Below are 23558 nucleotides of genomic sequence, written 5' to 3' on the forward strand. Positions count from 1 at the left end.
TTTCATTTAAATACCCGTTTCATACTTTTAGTACTGCTACTACCTAAAGGCAGAAATTAAGGAATACTCTTCAACCCCATCACAAATGCACCTCATTACTGCTAACAATATTGTTCTTCAGTCGGTTTGTGGGAAATTGTGGACTGACTTCACATGAGCACAATCGACCACAGCTGCATCCACACTGCAGAAATAATCCAGTTTCAGACCACTTCAACTGCCATGGTTCAGTTCTATGGAATTTTGAGAACTGTAGTTTGCTGTGGCACCAGAGCTCTCTGACAGAGAAGGCTAAATGCCTCACAAAACTACAATTCCCAGAATTCCATAGCATTGAGCCATGGCAGTCAAAGTGGTGTCAAGCTGAGAGCCAGCGTGGCTAGTGGTTTGAGTGTTGGACTAGGACTCTGGGGCCAGGGTTTGAAATCCCACTCAGCTATGGAACCCCTCCATTGGCTGACCTTGGCCAAGTCACACTCTCTCAGCCTCAGGGGAAGGCAAAGGCAAACCTCCTTGTCAAGAAAACCCCATCATAGATTCACTGCCTTAGGGTTGCCATAAATCAGAAATGACTTGAAGGCACACAACAACAACAACAACAACCAAGATTATTTCTGCAGTACGGACAACCTAGTTTCTATTAGACCTATGTCACTTTACATTATACAGCCTAATTCTGTAGAAATGCGTAGTCAGAAGCAGGGTGCATCCGCACCACAAAATTAATGTAGTTCGACACCACTTTAGTTTGATTCCAAGACCCACGTCAACACCTGTGAATATGAAGGGCCACTTGTGTTTTTTTATCCTTATACGAATCACTGTGGGTGACCTTGGGTGAGTCACACTCTCTCAGCCTCAGGGAAGGCCATGGCAGACTTTTCCATGATAGGTTTGCCTTAGGATCGCCATATGTGAGCAAATGACTTGGAGGCACACAAAACAAATGAAGTTTCTATCAGACTTGCCTCCATTTCATTCTTTGGCAGAAGGAGTCTACAAAGGGCCCTAAGTTAGAACCGGAAATGGTTCACTCTTGACTTTTTGTGTATCTCTATGAACCCCTGGCTTCTGTTCCTCCTGTCTGTTCTCTCTCCGAATCATGATGGAACGCAGAGCGGACAGGCCACGCCCCTTCCCTGTGATTGGCTGCCAGGAGCTGGGCTGATGCATGAAATGGTAGTGGCTTTGCCAAAGGCGTTGCACTTGCAGAGAGAAGGAAAGGAGAATTGCTGTTTGTGTGTAGAAGAGTGCAGTGTGCCATTGCCAACATGACCCAGGTGAGTCTTATTAAGAGGGTTGTTCTTGTTGTGTGCCTTCATTTCTGACTCATGGCAACCCTATCATGGGGTTTTCTTGGCAAGTTCCCTAAGAATGGGTTTGCCACATGGCTCTCCTCTGAGGCTGAGAGAGTGTGACTTGCTGCCCAAGGTCACCCAATGGGGCTGGGTGTGGATTCGAACCCAGGCCTCCAGAGTCCTAGTCCAACACTCAGACCGCTGCACCACACTACCATGGGGTTTCCTTCTTGGCAAGAGTTCTCCAGAGAGAGGCTTGCCACTATCATCCTCTGAGGCTGAGAGAGTGTGAATTGCCCAGTGGCTTCCATGGCTGAACTAGGATTCGAACTCAGGTCTCCAGAGGTTGCCTGCTTCTAAGAAGGGGAAGCAAGTATTGCAGCTTCTGTTGGCATTTAAAGACAAGAGGCCCTTTTTTATTTCTTTGGGTATTTTCTTGTGGGGAGTGCTTTGCTTGGGGAGTTCCCTTGTTCCTTTTTGTGGGTTTTGTTTGCAAGCCAGTTTTGTGTGGTCTTTGTGCCCAAGACTTCCATTTATTCATTTATATCCTGTCTTTCTCCCCAATACAGCATTTAAAAAATAAACACAATACAAGTTAAAAACACTACAAAAGTTAGATGTAAATATAAAATGCATCAGAGGAAGTAGGCTCAAGTCTACAAAAGCTTATGCTACCAGCTTCTATCTTTCAGTCTCAAAGGTGCTGCAAGATGATGATGATTATTATTATTACTATTATTATTAACATTTTTTATACAACACTGTAAAGTTTGCACAGCGCTTTACATAGTAAGGGTCAAATAAAATAAGGAAGAAAGAAAGAATAAAAACCGGCCGAGCGGCGTACAATCTAAAACAACAACATTACATGATTAAAATATCTCTAAAATAATACAAACTAGTATACAATAAAGACAAAGTAAGCAGCAGATTAACATCCTTTAAGATCCCTTTGCATATTGATTTTCCAGACTAACATGGCTATGTCTTCTAATTCTATAAAATACACAAACAATTACATATTAAAACAATTGAACACACAAAAATGCATTGAAGCAATAAAAATTTAAAAGCTATATTCAGACCCCTTAAACGCTTCAAAACCAGGAGCCTAACCTCACAGTTTGTAAAGGCCTGGTGGCACAAAAATGTTTTAACCCGTGTGGAGCCAGTGTGATTTAGTTGTTTCAGGGCTGGACTACTGCTCTGGAAACCAGGTTCCAAAACACACTGCAGAAATAATCCAGTTTGTGACCGCTTTAAGTGCCCTAGCTCAGTGCTAGGGAATCCTGGGAATTGTAGTTTATTGTGGCACCAAAGCTCTCTGACCGAGAAGGCTAAATGTCTCACAAAACTACAGTCCCCAAAATACCCTGGCATTGAGCCAGGGCAGTCAAAGCATTCTCAAACTGGATTATTTCTCCACTGTGTTTTGGACCCAGGTTTTAAATCATGGCTTGGCCATGTAATTCACTAGGTGACTTTGGGCAAGTCATGCTCTCTCAGCCTCAGAGGATGGCCCTCTGAAAAAACCTCCCCCCCCCAAAAAAAAAACATTGTAGGTTTGCTTTAGGGTCACCATAAGTTGGAAACAGCCTGAAGGCACACCACAACAGCACCCTAATTGGAGCTGGACAGTAGCCCCCATTCTCTCACCGCACCCTCCAAAGAGAAGATAAAAAATGCTGCTGCCTCTTTCCTTCTGTTATGGAGTGGTCATTTCACACTGGAATTTGTTGCAAGGCGTATTCATTCAATGCAGTGGTTAAAGTGGGTCATCTGTGTTGAAGGGGTACCTTAGGACAATGATTCTAAAGCTATCCAATGTGCAGAACTGGCAAGATTTTTCCCTCAGTGTGCCAGGGACTAGTGCCATATTTCTGCCCACTGGCTACAACTTTTTCTTTCCTTCCTGGGAACTTGCCATAGGCTGGTAGCATATAGCTCGGAGATCAGTGCTGGTCAATGGAGGACCACTTTTGGTGGTGCTGCCTTGAAAGACTAAGGTCCAAAACACACTGCAGAAATAATCCAGTCTGAGACCACTTTAACTGCCCTGGCTCAATGCTAGCGAAGACATTTAGCCTTCTCTGTCAGAGAGCTCTAGTGCCACAATAAACTACAGTTCCCAGGATTCTCTAACACTGAGCCAAGGCAGTTAAAGCTGTCTCAAACTGGATTATTTCTGTAGTGTGTTTTGGACCTTTGGCTGCATCTGCACTGCAGAATTAATACAGTTTAATACCATTTTAGCTTTGTTGTTGTATGCCTTGATGTCGTTTCCGACTTATGGCGACCCCTGTCATGGAATTTTCTTGGCAAGATTTGTTCAGAAAAAGCTTGCCATTGCCTTCCCCTCAGTCCTAGTCCACTGCTCAGAACCACTGTGCCAACTGCCATGGCTTAATACAGTATTATGGAATTTGAGGATTTATAGTTTTGGGAATTATAGATTTGTAGTTTTGTGAGATCTTTAGCTTTCTGTCTTGGAGTGCGCTGGTACTACAACTGTAAATCCCATGATTCCATAAGATGAAGCCATGACAGTTAAAGCAGTGTCAAACTGCTTTAATTCTGTAGTTTTGCAGCAGCCTAAGAAGTTTTATTTGGCCTAAGTTTGCATGGACTGCATCAGCCCACTTCATCAGATGCCTGCAGACTGCCATTTCAGAAAGCTTAGGTCACATAAAACTTGGAGACTTCATGTTCTTGATGTAACAGCCTAACACTGCTCTGTGTGTGTACCTTCAAAGTTTCCTGCTGACTTATGGCAACCCCATGAATTTCATGTGGTTTTCTTAGGCAAGGAATACTCAGAAGTGGTTTTGCCAGTTTCTGACCTATAGCCTCCAGCATCTGGTACTCATGGGCAGTCTTCCATCCAAGTAGGCCCTGCCTAACTTCCAAGATCAGATGGGATCTGGTGCCTTTAGGGTATTTAGGCAGCTTCAAACACTGCCGCCCCCTTGAAAATGGATGTCAAAGTCATACAGTTAAGAATGATTAAAAACTGAAGATCGAAATGTTTCCCTGTTTTGCTGCTGCTACTATATATGCTACATTGCCTCAATGTACTGTATTACTCAGTGTACAGTGTACTGTGCTCCAGTAATGAGGAGAAAAACTTTTTTTCTGAAGCCAGGCTTTTAGTAGGAGGGAAGCATCCAGACTGCAATCCTGCATTTAAGTGGAGCGCTCTGCGCTTCTGAAAAGATTACTTATTGCTGATCTAACCAGTGTTAGCAGTCCTCAGTTGTTCTCAGTCTTTGATTTGCAACTGGGCTGCCAAAGGAGAGGGTCTGTAGTTAAATCTTCATTTTCTCTTAGCTTCCAGGGCCTATGTATGGAAGGGCTGTTAACATATTACCAAAACACATGTAACGCAATAGCTTCAAGCATTGGATGTCTGGGTAAAAAAAATGGATAAGAATAGCTACTGTGTGGAAAACAATGTCCAGTTGTGGACACCACAGCATTTTCATAAAACAGTTTTGGTTATATAGTGTCTAGCTCAGTCCTTGAAGAGGTTACTTTTTGGAACCACAGCTCCCACAAATCCTGAGACAACATGGCCACTCAAAAGCAAGTGGCCATATTTGCTGGGAAGAGGGATTCTACAAGTTGTATTCCAACATAACCTTTCCAAGCTCTGGTCTAGCTGCACATGATACTTGCAGAAACTGTCTGTGGAAGTGACTTGTCAGAACTAGTCACTTCAGAGACATTGTGTAACAGGTGAGGCAGCCCTCACAACTCTTCTAGTAGCATCTATGCCAGGCATTGAGGAGGTTGTGAATTGACTGATTTCACAACACGCCTACTTACAGCATGGTATTCAAGTGTCTAACCTTTGTGTCTTTTGCACAGCTAAGTTCCCATGCATGCCTAGTAAGGATGTACTGCTAAATGTATGTCCTTGAAAATAAGTCTAAGGCCTTTTTACACCAGACGTTTTGTGATTTGTAGAGGCACTAGATGAACTCTCTGGCTGAGAAATCTGAAGGCCATTCCCTAAACTACTACCCATCACAGGATTGACTTGTGTCCAAAGAAATGTGCATAAGATAGTGTTGTACTGATAAAGCAATGAATGTAATAAAAATCACATTTTAATATGTGTCTTTGCTACAACAGGCAGAGTTTGACAAAGCTGCAGAAGAAGTTAAAAAGCTGAAGTCCAAGCCAACAGATGAAGAAATGCTGGCAATATACAGTCATTTCAAACAGGCAACCGTTGGAGATGTAAATACAGGTATGACTTAACTGCAGTAGCTCATCCAGTCTGAAGTCGAAGGCTTTCACGGTTTTTTGGGGGTATGTGGCCATGTTCTAGAAGAGTTTGTTCCTGACCTTTTGCTAGCATCTATGGCTGGCATGGAAGAGATTTCATTGGCTTCCCTGTGCATTCTGACCATCCTGGGCACAAAATGCTGTTTAAAAACACTGAAATTCTGGATCATGCCAACAACTATCAGGTCAGAATGCACAGGGAAGTCATTGAAATCCATAAACACCTGGACAACTTAAACAGGAAAGAAGAAACCCTTAAAGTTTGGTACCAGCCCTAAAAAAACAGCAAAATCAGGACTCAGCAAATGAGAAACCACCCAGGGTCAGGGGTTTTCCCAGCAGACAATAATCACTAATTAAACAGACACTAATACTCTGCATATCCTCCCATCCTGAGCCCTTGCCATCAACAACACAACAATACACAGATTAAAATGGAAATCACTCTTCCCTACTCAGGATCACAGACCCAACTCTCTTCCATGCTAGCATTCTCTGAAGTTACTAGCCACAGATGCTGGCAAAACGTCAGGAATAAATTCTTCTAGAACACGACCACATAGCCTGAAAAACCCACAAAAAACTATAGCTCATACAGTCACTTGTAAATGTCAGTGATATTTCATTGACAAGCACATGAGTCTTGAGTCTTTCTGCCTACCAACTTCTCAGAGTTGTTTCCAGAACTGTAAATTATAAATATGTACCAACATGTCATGTTTGCCTTACGGTGCAGCTACACTCTAGAAATAATGCAGTTTGACACTACTTTAGCTGTCATGTCTCAATCCTACACAGTCCTGGGACTTATAGTTCTGTGAGGCAGCAGCACCAGCACTCTTTGGCAGATAAGGCTAAAGACCTTGTAAAATTACAAATTCCAGAATTCCACAGGATGGAGCAATAGCTCTTTGAGTGGTGTCAATCTGCATTATTTCTACATTGTAGATGCACCCTTGGTCTCCCTAGATGGGCAATAAACCTGTGGGCCATGAAACCCCACATTATACTTTAGTGATGTTTAGGTATACAGTTGGCCCTTCTTATACACAGATTTCTTATACATGGATTTAAGCATCCATGGTTTGAAAATGTTAAAAAAAGTATAAATTTCAAATATCAAACCTTGATTTTCCATTTTTTTTATAAGGGACACCATTTTGCTATGCCATTATATTTAATAGGACTTGAGATTTTGTTATCCATGGGGGATCTTGAACAAAACCCCAGCATATAACAAGGGTCCACTGTACTTAACTACAAACTAGACAACTATAAATATCCCATCAGAACTCCTTAAATCACCAGGCATTTGCAGCAAGGTTATCTTGACTTCCTTGTTAATTGCCCTTGGGATATCTCCAACTCATGGCAACCCTGTGGATGAGACATCTTCAAGCCCCTCTTTTTCCACTGCTCTGCTTAGATCCTGTAAATTCATGCTTGTGACTTCCTTAATTAAGTTTATCCATCTAGCTAGCTGGTAGTCTTCCTCTCTTTCTGCTTCCCTCCACCTTTCCTAGCATTATTGTCTTTTCTAATGATTCATGCCTTCTCATAATGTGCCCAAAGTATGACAATCTCAATTTAATCATCTTGGCTTCCATGGAGATTTCAGGCTTGATCTGTTCAGGGACCCATTGTTTTGTCATTTTGGCTGTATCCTTAGCACTCTTGCTTGCTTGAAAGCCACTTTTTGCACAGGTCAGCAAGACTGGTCTTGCAAGATCTGCTTCCCAGTACTAGCACAACAGCAGAAATGTCTTTTGCTACTGTATGAACATGTCACATTAAATCACAATGAGTCCTGGCTTCTTGGTTTGAGTACATGCTTCAGTAAGCCTGTAATATACAAAGAATGTTGTGTGAGTTAGTTAAAAATCACAGATGAGGCACTTATAACAATGGAGCAATACTTGTTAAAATTCTTTGGTCTTAGATCAAGTCTTTCTGTTGCTGTGACATCCCTGGTCAGTTCTGCTGCAACAGCCCATTATGAAGCACAAAGCCTTTCATGCTTCAAGGCGCCTGTATTAGAGGCATGCAGTACAGTGATGTATTGAGCATGACCTAAAACTAATATGTGAATAGACTTCTACTCACCCTGTAAGTTTCCCTTTCTCTCTTTCCTTTGCAAACCCTCCAAATCAGCTCAGAGTGAGTGGGTTTCTAACTACCGTAAGAGAGCATGTAGGAAAAGCGTATCAACCAGTAGTTTATTTTCTCCTGGCTGAAGGACATTGTTGGAAACTCTGTTAGGATTTCTCATAAGAGACAAATGAGATATGATGGACCTCAAGTGTGGATTTTACAGTAGTTCTTGCAGATATTTTCTGCAGTTAGGTCTTGCCTCATCTTTGGAAATATTCCATATTCCGAGTGAGGTAATTCAACCAAACTAGTACTTCAGGGAATTGCCTAACTAACAGTTCTAGTCCAACTGGCTCCAAAAAGGCTTTGGGCAACTTGTAGAAACATTTTACACAGTTAAAAGATACCAAATGCAGGGACAATCTGTCTCACAATTTTTGTTAATGCAGAGAAGTTTACCACACCACCATAAAACAGTCCAGAAAAACACAACCATACAGCATATGAGGAAGTCTGGAAACATCTTATGGCTGTGGGAGATCCAAGTTTCAAAGTGCCTAAAACATAGCAGTGCTGAGCTTAACATACTGCAAGAGGAAGAGCATTTCCCAGTAGTCTAGCAGTGCAAGTTGCATTTCATTGGCATCTCTACCAGATGGGATTACTGCATTTAAAGGCTGTAGGTAGTTGTTATTCTTGCTTAGACGTGTCTCCTGCCCATTGTTTTGCAACATTTAAGTAATACATGAATGAGTCTTCATTGCCATGTTAGTACACTCCTAGATTAGATGAGTGTTCAGAAAATAACTGCCAAAGATATCAATTTGCTTTCAATTATTCACACCGAGATAACATTATAGTGCACCAGTGGCCATGTACTTTAGTCCAGCCTTGAGCATTACACTTGGGTTTTGTCTTTCAAGAGTGAGGTGATCTATCAGCTATCCTATCAGGGATAGTCTAAGCAAGAATAAGAACTACCTACAGCCTTTAAATGCAGTAAGCTCATCTGGTAGAAATGTCACTAAAATGCAGCTTGCACTGCTAGCCCACTGGGAAATCATGGAAAGGCACAAAAAAGTTCCTATTACAGAGAGGAAGCACTTGTAGTTGAATATACAACAGTTGGCCCTTCTTATACACGGATTTTTTATACACGGATTCAAACATCCACGGTTTGAAAATGTTCAAAAAAAGTATAAATTTCAAATATAATAAATAAAACTTAAACTTATATCCTGCTTTTGGTTTCCACAATCAAAGCGGCATACAACCTTTTTTAAAAAATATAATATATACAATTCCCCCCCTTAAAAAAGGATTAAACAATTCCATCCATTAAAATTAGAGACGATAAAAATCTAAAAACAATATTACAATACTGTAATAAAATAATGGTGGGCAGAGTCTTCGCTTGTATATGACTGTGGGGTGAGCGTTACATGGCCGGGATCTATTCCGGGAAGGCCTGCCAGAAGAGATCCGTCTTGACAGCTTTCTTGAAGTTCTCAAGGTTGGCAATTTGACGGATCTCGTTTGGCAGGCCATTCCATAAAGTGGAAGTGATCGCGGAAAAAGTCCTCTGGGAGGTCGCCATCAATCTGGTCTTTGTGGACTGCAACAAATTCCTCCCAGAGGATCTGAGGGTACGGAGGGGGTTGTACGGAAGGAGGTGATCCCTTGAGTAAATCAAACCTTGATTTTTCCATTTTATATAAGGGACACCATTTTGCTATGTCATATTTAATGGGACTTGAACATCTACAGATTTTGTTCTCTACAGGAGATATTGGAACCAAACCCCAGCATATAACAAGGGTCCACTGTACTACAAGAGAGAAAAAACCCAGCTACTATGTGTCTAGCTTGATGCTCAAGTAAAGCATCATGTGAACACAGCTCTTGTATGAATCATAACTGAATACTTAAGACCTTTCTTCTCCATGCCTCTGAAATAGTGTCAGTCACCAGCTTGGCCTGCTAGCCAACTTAGAAGCCCAGCTATTGGGTAACAGACCTATTCTCAAGCTCCCTAAGAGCCCTTTCACACTATGTAACTGTAGCCCTATGTTTCTACTTTAACTGCCAAGGAGTTTAACCTGTGTAAACCTAGGATCTGTAGTTTAAGGAGGAGCCCTCTGAATCCTCAGCCTTAGACCTCCTCTGGCACCACACTACAATCTACAGGTTGCAGACAAGTCAGGTAAAATGTAATCACAGGGATATAACTGCATAGTGTGAGAGGACTCAAAAATTCTGCTGTTCTGCATAAAACTAGAAGGAAAGTCTAATGTGCATTGCAGAATTAATGCAGTTTGAGACTGCCAGGGACGTAGCCTGTGGGGTCCCGACTCCACCTTCTGTTAGATACAATGAATGGTGTGTGCCACTGCGCCACCGTGCCCAAGCCCCATTATAATGGTGGCACTTAGTCTGGACTCCCCCCCCCCCTTCCCAAAATCCTGGACGAAGCCATAGCAGTTAAAGCAGTGTCAAGTTGCATTAATTCTGCAGTGCAGATTAGACCTAAATGTATTTTTTGCTCTTTCTGTAACTTTTAACTCAGAAAGCAGAGAAGCGAAAGAAAGAACAGATCTAATGCCCTGCTACCAAATATTAACGCCCTCCCCTCAGTCCAATTGCTTTGCAACAGTACTGCTACTGTGCAGCATACTAGGGGAAGGGGAAATCTGGAACTGTTGGCAAGGGTGATATTGGCCATCTGCAGTGGAGGACAAGGGACGGTTGCTGAGCTTTTCTTTTCTCCAAGATGTCACTGCCAAGTAAAGCTAAAGGTCAGGCACAGCTCTGTGCAAGCAGGCTGGTTTTGTTTTATAACCTCAGGAGCAAGGTGTGCGTGTATGTGTGTTGAAACAACTGGCTACATGCAACTTATTTTTGAAATGTTCATGTTGTACAAACTCTAATGCATAGTTCTAGTTGCTCCTCCTCCCAAAGTACAGGCATAGATTAAAAAAGTGATTTTAAAAAAAAAATCTTAATGTTCCCTGCAAGCTGCTGTGAAAGAGCCAGAAAGTTTGATCCCTTGTTCTTTTGATCCGCCAGGGGACCAAATGTTAACCCTTCTCCTTCCCCAACACACACACACACTGAGAGGTGGGAATTGGCAGGGTGCCAAAGGAAGGGAGGCAGCTCTGATAGAAGAGATGCTTGTAGGCAGAGGGTGCAAACAGTTGGTGGAGAGAAGAAGGTGTCCTCTATTTGCTGCAAGTGAGGAGCCTTTAGCCATCTGGATGTTTGCACTGCATACTGGCTGGGGATTCTGAGACCTGAAGTCTAAACATCAGAGTCCAAAGAGTTCCCATCTCTTCCCTTTAGAGAAGAGAATCATGCAAAGCCCCTTCCCCTGATCTTGATGGACTGCAAATCCCAGCAGTCTTAACCAGCATAGCCAGTGGTAAGGGATGCTAGGAGTTGCAGTTCAAGAAATATATGGGTCATTTGAGGATGATTATGAGACAATGTGACAGTGGTTAACAGAGGCCGGGGTTTGATTCCCAGTTCAGTCATGAAACGCACAGGGTGATCTTTGGTGAGTCACATTCTCTCAGCCTCAAGAGAAGGCTATTGCAAACTCTCTGAACAAATAATGCCAAGAAAGCCACATGTTAAAGGTCTCCTTAGGGTCACCGTAAATCAGAAATGACTTGAAGGCACAGAACAAGATTACTCTCACTCCTGCTGTGAGGATTACTGAGAACATCGTTGAAATGAACATTTGAAGTGTACTGAAAAAATGCAAGTAATGATATGATACTTGTATGCTGTGTTGAAAGCAAAATGTGGTTCTAAAAATAAAAGCTATGAATTTAACACAAGAGCATAGTTTACAAGTGGACTCAAATGACTTGAGTGTACACACAGAAAGTATGAATGTTGTCTATGCCTATCAATTACAGAAAAAAGATCAACTGAAAACCAAAGGAAGAGTTGGCTTGTTTCATGTGAGCTTTTCCCGAATGGGATCTACTCCATTTCTTGCTCTGTCAGAAGTGTGTCTACTTGCTAAAACATAGCAGAAAAGAACCTAGGAATACTTTTTTGTGACTGTCCCAAACCAGATTTTACTTCCCTGGAATCGATTGTGAAACAGCCATGATGAGCCAGCCATGTATTTTTGCCTTTGGGGTAATAGCTGTGGCACTCCTGCTTGCTCATCTCTCTCCAACCTCACATCTCATTAATTCACTAATTTGACTTGAGGCTGAGGAGAGACAGAGGGGCTAAGAAATGAATGAGCAGAAGCACCATAGCCACTACCTTACAGATAACTGGTGTCAAAAGTTTTGGCCTTCAGAGGATTTTGGATTTCTGAATAAGAAGTGCTCAACCTGTACAAAACTTGCTGAGAAACCCCATAATAAGGTTTCCATAAGTTGGAAAAGACTTCAAGGCACACAACAACAACAACCTGTATCTAAAATTCAGTCAATCTATTGTGAGGGTTCCCTTCTGAGGGACAAACATGCTTTGACATCTTTCGGTCGTTTTTACTCTGGTTCATAAGGCAAAGGTAGTTTTTTTTTTAAGATTAAAGGTTGCATATTATGTTTTAGCTAGGTAATCTTCTTGAACAATGATTACTGAATACTCTTGACTAGTTAAGTGCTCTTGAGCAAGGAGTAAATATACCCTATTGACCAGGTAATCTTAGGTCCTTATCACACTACATTGTTATAGTGCCATATTTCACTTTAACTTGCGTAGCAGCATCCTGTGGAATCCTGGGATTTGTAGTTTAGTGAGGCCCAAGAGCTCTCTGGCTGAGAATTCAAATGCTCCTTCTTTAATTGCAATTCCCAGGATTTCATAGGATGATGCCATGGCAGTGAAAGTGGAATAATAGCACTGTAAGGGTGTAGTGGACTAAGGCTCTCAGTTTAAAATGTCTGTTTGGAACTGAAGTGGAACTGAAACTAAAAAGAAAAGAACTTCAGTGGCTTGCTGTGAAACAGTTTCCAGGGTGCAGCCATGTTAGCAGAAAACAAAGTTCTTACATGGCATCTTACAAGCTATCACATTTATTTTGGTTTTGTGGAATTCAGCCCACTTAAAAAAAACAATTAAGTCAGGTACCAGAAGAATCTTTATTTCTTTTGAGAAATGGCATGACTTGTCAAGCATTAGTTTTATCAACTGCGTAGACAAAATACAAATATGTTATTAGTAGCCAGAAAAACATCTTCACTACACCAGCCAGATTTTTTCTGCCCTTGTGCAAGCTAAGACTTTAAAACTTTTGTTATGGTTTGTATATGCAGTGATCCTCAAACATCCAAGCAACTTCAAGCTTTTTTAGTGAGCAAAACTAAACTTCTTGCTCCAGGTCACAGACTCTTAATATAATATGTGTATATGGCAAAGAGATGAAGATTCCCAACACTTCCATCTCACTTAGTGGGCATCCTATTTCAAATATATTTGGAATATAAACAGGCAGGGTTTTGTAAAAAGAACCACAGTTTTGGTGAAAAGATCAAAACATATCTTGCTGATCATATCTCTGCTCATCATTGAAGGTTAAAACAAGACAGGATGGGCCAAAATGTGGAAGAATCATTCCCCAGGGATGCCTAAATACCTTGAAGGCACCAGATCCTGCCTAATTTCAGAAGCTAAGCAGTGTCAGGCCTGGTTATTACTTGGATGGGTGACCCCTAAGGAACAGTGGTATTTTAGGCTATATTTTGTGAACCAGCATGGTGTAGTGGTTTGAGTGTTGGACTACAACTTTGGAGACCAGGTGTGATTCTTAGCTTGGCCATGAAACCCACTAGGTGATCTTGGGCAAGTCATACTCTCTCAGCCTCAGGGGAAAGCAATGACAAACCTCCTCTGAACAAATCTTGCCAAAAAACCCCCATGATAGGTTTGTCTTAGGGTCTCCATATGTCAGAAATGACTTGAAGGTACACAGCAGTAACATCTGTATTTCAGAAGACAGCAATGGCAAACTGCTTCTGGGTATTCTTTGCCTAAGAAATCCCTATGAAATTCATGGGGTCATCAGAAGCCAACAGACACATGCTTTATTTTATTGTCACACAATAAATGTGGGTGTTTTCACCTGATTTTAAAAAAACACAGACAAAAATGGTCATTGGATGCAACCAGGTGGAAGGCATACACACCAGAAGCTGCACTTTGCCCGCCACCATTGTAACTGTTTCTGCTTTGTAAGATACTGTGCTTTGCCTGTTTTCACATGAACTCTCCACCCAAAGCTTTAACCAGTACTAATGGAAGAATCACACTGTGCTTCTTCAATTGTTCTCTTTCAGACCGTCCTGGAATGCTCGACTTTAAAGGCAAAGCCAAGTGGGATGCCTGGAATAATTTGAAAGGTAAGACTTGAACAAAAACTGATGAACTGACAGGTCTGACTAGAGACATGGATGGGCAGTTCTCAACCAAAAGTTCAGGCTGTTAGTAAAAGGAATTTCATTGAATGTAGCTGTAACAAGCTGTATGTTGCTAGTATGGAAGGCAAATTTACCTTTGCACATGGGGGAAGATCTCCACAAGGCCATCTAAAATTTGAATAAGTAGTTTGTTTGCAGCCTCCAATGTAGTTACCTAGGCAGAATTTTTCTTAGGGTATCAGTAGTTCGGCTGGCTTCCTGATTTTTCTGACTGGCACACTAATAGTACATCTAGCACCTTTGAAACTGTGTGAAAGAAATTGTAGCATAAGCTTTCGTAACGTTGATCTACCTGTTGGCATGTGAGGAAGTAGACCAAGTGTAAGAATGCTTATGATACAACTTCTTCTGCACAGTTAATCTTCCTCCTGTATGATTTTAAACTGCTTTTGCCTAATGTGTTTTATCTAAGTAACTATACTTAACTAAGTCACTTAACTATACGTTACTTACTTAATACTTGTTAAGTAAATGAAATGGCTTGCTCTGTGAGCATCAGAGATCTGTTCTTCTGTCAATCAGGGCATAGCATGCTGACATTTCCACCTCCCCTGCCTCCAGCGGTCTCTGGTGTGATTATCAGAAGTGGGATCCCTATAGCAATTCCTCCTCACATTAGAGATTGCTGGCATGAGGTAGTAGAATTGTCAGTATGCTGCACCCATATCAACAGGAGAAAATACCTTTGTTCACAGCAGCAGCTGCCTGGTAAAGCAGGATTGGGGGACTTTCATGGCAGTAGTGCCATGAACATTAATACATAGGGACCATGAATACAAATTAGTTCCACATATGAGAGGCCATCGTGGTGTAATGGTTTGAGTGTTGGACTAAGACACTTAGGAGAGCAGCAGTTGAATCCTGGCTTGGCCATGGAAACCCACTGAATGACATTGGGCAAGTTATAGTCCTCAGAGGATGGCAATGGCTGTCTTGCAATTGGCAATCTTGCCAAGAAACCCCCATGATAGGTTTGCCTTAGGTTCGCCATAAGTTGGAAACTACCTGAAGGCACATAGCAACAACAGCGTGGAAATGTAATTACCATGCCATCACAAAGACTTTCCCATTTCTATGTATGGTTGTAAAAGCTGTACAGTGAAGAAACTAGCTAGGAAGAAAACCATCTCATTTGAAATGTGGTGCTGGAGAAGAGTTCTCTGGATACCGTGGACTGCTAAAAAGACAAATAAATGGGTCCTAGAGCAAGTCAAGTCTGAACTCTCCCTAGAAGCCAAGATGACTGAACTGAGACTGTTGTTCTTTGGACACATCATGAGAAAACATGACTGACTAGAAAAGATATTAATGCTTGGTAAAGTAGAAGGCAATAGTAAAAGAGGAAAACCACATACCAGATGGATAGATTCAATCAAGGAAGCCACAGCCCTTAGTCTGCAACACCAGAGCAGGGTTGTTCAGAATTTGGTGACTTGGAGATCCCTCATTTATAGGGTCACCTTAAGTCAATGTTGACTTGACAGCAGTTAAACAAACTAACAAGTGTAGGTTATGCATCCACAACTGCGATGGTGAATTCCAGCCTGTAATTTGGTTTAGGTCATTCTCAATATTATGTTTATCATGTTCATACATGAATCTTTGTAGCTTTCCACACTTAATGTACTTTTTGGGTAGTGTGAAAAAACTGCAGATGACTGTTTTTATGCTTTCACACCTGTGTTTCATAGTTTCTTTCATGACATTCATCCACCAGGCACCAAGTAATCCCTAACTGTTGCTGAAGTGGAAACCCCATAGTAAACATCCAAACACATGAAGATAACACTGTTGTACTGCTGTTTCAAACTTGCCACAGCAGATCAGTCAAAGAAACAGCAGGTCTACTTGTAGTGTTGTGACTACTAGTTAGGGCCCACAATGGATTTCCCTTGCTTTTTGAAACAGAGTTGAACTAGTAGTCTTATAGCTCAAAGGCTGAGCCACAATGCTGAGCTCCCCCACCCCCGGAGATCCCATAATTAGAGATGACAAATAATTGTGCAGCATACAGTTACAATACATATATTTTGCCCTGAAAACTGTTACTTAGCTGAATAAGTCATAAACCATGAAGATGAGCTGTTACCCTCACAGGCAGATTGAGTTCCCAAATCAAACTTAGATGCAGAAGGAATAAGACCCATGAACAATATCCTGGGCTTCTGTGATAAATGATCACAGAGAAGACATTTCCATCTAGTCTGTTGCCATAAGGCATCAAACTCTTTCACAGTACACAATTATAATCCTTGATTCCCCCTTAACTAGCAAGCCTGCATCCTATGGAGTCCTGGAGTTTGTAGTTCAATCAGAGGCACCAGATTGGCCCCCTGGCTGACAATTCTGCTGGCTCCTCCTTAAACTGCAAATCCCAGGATTCCACAGGATGTTGTATTTGCAGTTAAAGTGGAATCATAGCACTATAACTGCACAGTGTGAAATAGCCCATGAATGCAACTTAAAATCATTGTATTTCTGTATTCATGGCTAATCAATCTCTCTCTGTCTTTCATTTCCCTTTTAGGAATGTCCAAAGAAGATGCAATGAAAGCATATATAGCAAAAGTAAAAGAACTACAGGAAAAATATGGAATGCAATAAGATCCAACCTGCATGCCTTTGTGGGAAAAAGCCTTACTAATACTCCTGTGGGTAATGAAACAGCACTACTCTGTGCTGCAGTGCCAAGAGTGGGTGCCACTTAGCCACTGATAGCTGTGTAAATCTACTTCTAATGGTTTATAGAATAAAACGGTTAAATTCCTAAACTTGGCCTGTGTAGCTTTGATGCAATGATAAGGTGTGACTTTCTCCACTTGTTTCCTCAGCAAGGAACCAGGGTATAGGTTTCTTGTCACAAAGGGGCTGAATAGGCCAGCAAAAAGAGACGGCAGCTTGAGGTCGTAATGTATGCACGACACACTCCCCAAGCCACCAGGAGGCTGCCATGAATCTACCCAAGCAACCACACAGCAGCAGCATTGTGGAGTTTTAGCAGTGCAGCATTTAGATGCCGCACACCGCCAAAACGCCGAAAAACTGCCACTGTGCTAACAAAAGCACCTTTTTCCCGGTGCAAAAAGGAGCTGCATTTTGTTGCTGCTTTATGCACCTGGAAAATGCCGGATTGGGGCCATGGTGTATGGTTGCTGAAGCCCCAATCCAGTGCCCAAAGGGGCAGCAGCAAGCAGCTCCTTCAGGCTGGTCAGTTCCGCCCCCAAGGGCCCTATAGACAGGCCAAAATAAAGCTGCTTCAGGTCACTTTGGAGGTATGCTTTGTAAATGATGCATGCATCCTAAGAGGCCAGAAGTCACGCCAAAGCCACACTCCAGTCCTAAGGACTGGACCACAGCTTTGGCACAGCTTCTGCCCTCTTAGGACACCTGCATCATTTAATCAGCATACCTCCAAGGTGCCTTGAAACAGCTTTATTTTGGCCTGTATGTATGGGCCCTAAGGTGTGGTACAGACCACCAAAAAGCAGCATACCAGTGCCAGTATTAGGGTTAAGGAGCATGCACCATGTACACGCTCCCTAACCCTAATACCTGCTGGCGGCGGCATAAAGGCAGCGCCTTGTACACACAAGCGCCGCCATTATGACATCACGGCCACACCACATCCAAACATCCTGTTGGCCAATGGTGCTTATTAGAGTATCTATGCAACTGCTCACCGGCCTGCCCCTGGAAGAAATATCCCAACTGTGGCATCATCCTGAGATCATCCACTGAGAGGCACCTGGACACTGGTAGTACATGACACTGCAGATGTAAGGATGGTGTGAAGATTGGTTCCACCTGAATTTTGCCTTGATGTTGTTCCACGTGCTGTTCCAGCTGGAGCAAACTCTATTCCAATATCACTGGCTTCCTGACCAATGTTTGCATGCATCATTCCTTTGGTGTTCAGCCAGGACACTTCACTCATGCCTAGTGGCACAGTGGTTAAATGCCAGTACTGCAGCCACAACATTGTAAGTTCAATCCTAGAGGGCTCCAAGGGCCACTCAACCTTACATCCTTTCGTAGGTTGGTAAAATGAATACCCAGCTTGTTGGGGGCAATTAGCTTACACGTTGATGTTTATCACACTATACTCTTATAGTGCTACTATTCCACTTTGACTGCTCTAGCTGCCTCCTGTTGCATTCTGGTATTGGCAGTTTTAAGGAGGGGTATTTAGAATTCTCAGGCTTAGAACTTCTTTACCTGAGAATTCTAAATACCCCTCCTTAAAACTGCAAATCCCAGAATGCAACAGGAGGCAGCTAGAGCAGTCAAAGTGGAATAGTAGCACTATAAGAGTATAGTGTGATAAACATCATAGTAAACCACTTAGGGAGTGCTAGTTCACTGATAACCAGTATAGAAATGTACTTCCCATTGCTAGTAAAAAACATGGAATGCTCATTCTACTGGGCTGGTCCAGTGGTGCTGCTCACTGTAACACAGAGTACTGCCTTTGAGATCCAGTTTATCTCAAATCAGATTTGAGACAAACTGGATTTCAAAGACAGTAGCCTTTTATCTTGCAAATAAAATTTAATTTCCTGGACTGAATCTCCCACTACCCACTTGGCTAGAAGGAGCAGGTGCACACCTGCATCAGTACCCTTCCATACCATCTGAAACACAGTACTACAGCTAGAACATCTTGACCAAATGCAGGATCCTGATTAACATTGTTAAAACCTTTTGCCTTTCTCCTGCATCATTTTTAACACCAATGTCTGATAAAGAAGCCAGTTGAGCTTCAAAAGCTTGCAACATGTTGGCCTTATAAAGGCACAGTATCACTGTTTTGTGGATTTTAGATGATGCTGTGCTTTGCTATATGGCCAACACAACTACCCCTGGATATGCCTAAAATGAATGAATGAAGTGTGGCTCAGCAAAATGTTGGCAGTATGCAACTCTTTGCATTCTCCACCATTGGCTATGCTGGCTTGGGTTGCTGGGAGCTTTGACACCATCTGGAAGATTACTCAATTCCCACCCTGGTCTAAAATGTGAGCTTCTCATGTTATTGATATTATCACTCAACTTGCTTGTGAGAGTTCCTCTTTACCTAAACCAGCCTGACTTTGGATTAAAACTCCCATAAACCCCAGGTAGCTTGGCCAATGGTTGAAAATTGTAAGAGTTGCATCTCAAGACACCTGGAGGGCACTAGGCTGTCCATTTCTGTACCCGCATATTGTAAGAGGCACCTGTTAGATCTCACAAATTTCTATAGAAATTGAGCTGTACCAAACCTTCCAGTGCAAAAAGCTGTCTTGGTCACTAGAGGGAGCCAGTGAGCTGCCATTACCCACTGACTGTTCTGAAATTCTTAACTGCATTTGCTAAACAGTACATAGAACCGGCTGCAAGTTGACTGGGCAAGATCCTTTGCTTTCTGAAATGAGCATTCACTTATCTGAAATCAACAGCTACTTGTTCAGTCCTTTGCTTGGAGGTAACCAATACGACTTGAGCTCATTGAGTTCAAGAACAATTAATACAGTCATTCCTACACATTTGCAGGTTTGACTTTTGCAGATTTGATTATTCGTGGATTATTTGTTGCCACTGCCACCACTTCCCTAATACCATTTTTAATAAGGACTGCAAGCCTTGTAAGACTGAGACTGAATATGCAACAAGGCTTATAAGTCCCTATTTAAAATGTCATTAGGCAGCAGCAAGCCCCACGAGCTGCCCACCTCTGTCTTGCAAAGGAACTGCACTACCTCAAATGCATCCATGGTGGGTTGAATCTGCAGATTATACTTTGCATGTGTATTAAATATAGTTTGAGGGGCCTAAAATTATTTGTGTTTTTTCCACTTTTGCAGGGGTCCTACAACTCTAACTCCAGCAAACATGAAGGACTGACTGTACTGGCAAATACTTCCTTTGCATACAGATTCATTTATGGTTGTTAATTGGTATCAAGTCACTTATGGCAACTCTATGAATGAGAGACCTCCAAGGCACCTTGTCATCAACATCACTGCGCAGATCCTGCAAACTCAGGGATGTGGCTTACTTGATGGAGTATATCCCCATAATACAGTCTTCCCCTTTTCCTTCTGCTTTGTACCTTATCAAGCATTATTGTGTTTACTAATACAGTAGAGTCTTGATTATCCAACCTTCGATTATCCAACATTCCAGATTATCCAACATCGCTGCTCAGTGATTTCTTTACATTTTCAGAGGACTGAACTGTTTATACAGTACATATTGAACATCACAATGTTGATCAGTGATTTCTTTACATTTTTAGAGGACTGTTTATACATTACAGTGTTATTCCTATAACGTTACTGCAACGTTACTTTTACTGTTACTGCAATAAAACTTCAATACATTTGCAATTCATCGTGATTTCAAGGCTTTTCTTGGACCCTCTGGATTATCCAACATTTTCGGCTATCCAACTATCAGCCCGCCCGTTTATGTCGGATAATCGAGACTCTACTGTATGTCACCTCATCTCAAGATATAGTCAAAGTACAAAAGCCTCAGTTTGGCCATTTCCTTCTAGAAGAGAGTACTGGCTTGATTTGGCCTTGCATTCATTTACAGTCATCCACTGGGGATCCATTCTGGACCCACCCACCCTCAGATAGCAAAAAATGTTGGACCTTATGTCCCATTCTTTACAACGGACACACATGCGTGCCCACATGCACAAGCATCCACTGAAAAAGCCAGGGCTTGCCATCTGTGGAAGCTTAGATCTGTGGATAGCAAGTTCACAGTTGGCACAGGCACACTGTATTTGATTTTTCAGCTGTCTATGGTAGCCAGATAACTCTTCTCCAGCACCACATTTCATATGAGTTGATTTTCTTACTGTTAAATTTTGTAGCTCATATGTAGTCATAATTTTTGTTTTCTTGATGAGCTTCATAATGTGAAAGCAGATCAAGATAGTTTAGGAATTTCCATAGTTGGGTCATCGATCAGAGCAGAAGCTGTAGTCAGGAAATGAGAAGAAAACTAAGACTTAGAAGGACAGCTATGAAAGAACTAGACAAGATCCTGAAGTGTAAAGATTCATAATTAAATACCAAAGTTAGGATTGTCCATGCCATCATATTTCCCATTTCTATGTATGGTTGTGAAGACTGGACAGTGAAGAAAACTGCTGGGGGGGAAATAAAACTAATTTGAGAAGTGGTGCTGGAGAATGGTCCTGGGAATACTATGGATGGCTAAAAAGATCAATGGATGGATCCTAGAGCAAATGAGACCTGAATTCTCCCTGGAAGCAAAGATGATTCAACTGAGGCTGCATTTTGGCCACATCATAAGAAGGGACTTGCTGGAAAAGACTGTAATGCTTGGGGAAAGTAGAGGGCAATAGGAAAAAAGGAAGACATTTCAGATGGAGAGACTAAATCAGAGAAGCCACAGCCATGAATCTAAAGCAGCTGAGCAGGGTGGTTGAGGAATAGGATGACTTGGAGGTCCCTCATACATAGGATTGTCATGGGTTGAAGTCAACTCAAATGCAGTTAGCAGCAACAAGGTAGAAGCTCAATATATTGGGATATTTGGGAAGGACGTAACATACCTGAACTATCCAGGGGTAGCCATGTTGGCCATGAAGCAAAGTACAAAGACAACATTCACAAAACAGTGATACCTTTATTAGAGCAACCAAAATGCACAAAATACATGATGCAAGCTTTCAAGGCTTCTCTGGCTTCTTAATCAGGCAAAGGTGTTAAGTGTCATACAGGAGGGAAAAATGATGATATTAGTCACAAACCTGCATTTTGTCAAGATGTAGCAGTTGTCAATTCAGGTGATATGGAGGACATTCATGCAGGCAGGGCCCTCCTCCTCCTGACCATGTGGGTATTCCAGGAGATAAAATGTAAATTCCATTAGCAACACAAAAAGAGATGGTCTTGAGATCCAAGTTGTCTTCATCATTTGTGAAGCTACAAACTCCTTGGCCTAACAAACCACCTGAACTGAGAACAGTCAAATCTTGACAAAGTTCAGGCTTGTGACTAACATAGTCATATTTTTCTTCTTTCTCCTGTTTGATTTTTAACACCTTTGTCTGATGAAGAGGCCAATGGAACTGCAAAAGCTTGCAACATGTATTTTGTGCATTTTAGTTGTCCTAATAACAACATCACTGTTTTGTTGTGTATTTTGGATGCTATTATATATACCTGAATTATGCTCAGTTTCATGTTATGTCAGCATAAACTTGTGTTTCCATTGCAATGAACCTTGAAGATGAGCTAATGTAGATTATACTAGTAAGACTGTGATATTTTGTTTGTAGCAGTGTGCATCCTTTTGTTTTAGTTGTATCTTATTACGGTTTATCTTAGAATCATAGAGTTCTCTTCGCCCCTTTTTTTAAAAAAGATAGAATTGGTCCTGCCTTTTAGAACTGAATGGATAAACAGGTGCCACAGACTGCTTTGTTTTGGCAAAATCATTTCTGGTGAAGAGACATGTTGGATAGCACATTTGCTCCTGCTATCTTTTAGAACTGCAGCCCTAAAAGAGAAAGAAAGCTTTTTCTCTGTTTGATCATATACCCAGTTGAGTTGGTCTCAGTTCTCACCTTTAACCAAGCCTGTTTAGATACAGCTGTAAAACCACATCCTTCAGATACAGCTGTAAAACCTGAGCAAAGGTTGATCTACATATGATGGTTGTGGTTGGTGTAGGTGTGCATTGTATATCTGTACAACACGGCTGCAGAGACAGTTGTCTGCCTCAGAAGAGGTGCTTTTTCTGATGAAAATTTCCCAGCTCACCTTTCCATGGAGTGTGTGTGTGTGTGTGTGCATATATGCCTTCACGTTACCTGTCAATGTATGGTGATCACATGAATTTTATATGGTTTTCTAAAGCAAGGAATACTCAGAGGTGGTTTTGCCAGTTCCTTCCTCGGAAATATATCCTACAGCAGAACCTGGTATTCACTGGTGGTCTCCTACACCATCAATAACCAAGACTGACTGCTTAGCTTCCAAGGAATAGATACAAGTTTAGTCTCTCTTATCTGAAATGCTTGGGACAGAGGTGTTCTGGATTTTGGAGTTTTCCAAATTTTGGAATACTTGCATATACATAATAAGATCTTGAAGATGAGACCCATGTCTAAACATGAAATTAATTTCTGTTTTTATACACCTTATATACATTGCCTGAAGGTAATTTTATACACAGTATTTTTAATAACTTTGTGCACGAAACAAAGTTGGTGTACAATGAGTTGTCAGAAAGCAAAGGTATCTCAAAAGAGCTTCAGCTGGAGTTTCTAGATGTTCCTTACATTTCTGAATAGGCCCTTCTTATACTATTATGTTTATGTTTATTTATATCTCATCTTCCTCCCAATACAGGGACTCAAGGTGGCTTGCAAATCTAAAACAGTCCAAGTTAAAACACTATAAAACATGCA

The 23558-nt window shown here is 41.7% G+C and overlaps 1 protein-coding gene across 1 annotated transcript; it reads left to right on the plus strand.

Moving 5' to 3' along the window:
• Positions 1 to 1172: 1172 nt before the first annotated feature.
• DBI (diazepam binding inhibitor, acyl-CoA binding protein) lies at positions 1173 to 16893 on the plus strand. The gene is made up of 4 exons (XM_089520186.1): positions 1173 to 1280; positions 5433 to 5550; positions 13982 to 14044; positions 16650 to 16893. The coding sequence occupies exons 1-4, from the start codon at positions 1272 to 1274 to the stop codon at positions 16724 to 16726; spliced, it is 267 nt and encodes an 88-aa protein (XP_089376312.1). The 5' UTR covers positions 1173 to 1271; the 3' UTR covers positions 16727 to 16893.
• Positions 16894 to 23558: the final 6665 nt, after the last annotated feature.

Source organism: Sceloporus occidentalis, unplaced genomic scaffold (assembly GCF_023333645.1).
Source record: "Sceloporus occidentalis isolate IW3139 unplaced genomic scaffold, rSceOcc1.0.p SCAF_4, whole genome shotgun sequence".
Taxonomy (NCBI): Eukaryota; Metazoa; Chordata; class Lepidosauria; order Squamata; family Phrynosomatidae; genus Sceloporus; species Sceloporus occidentalis.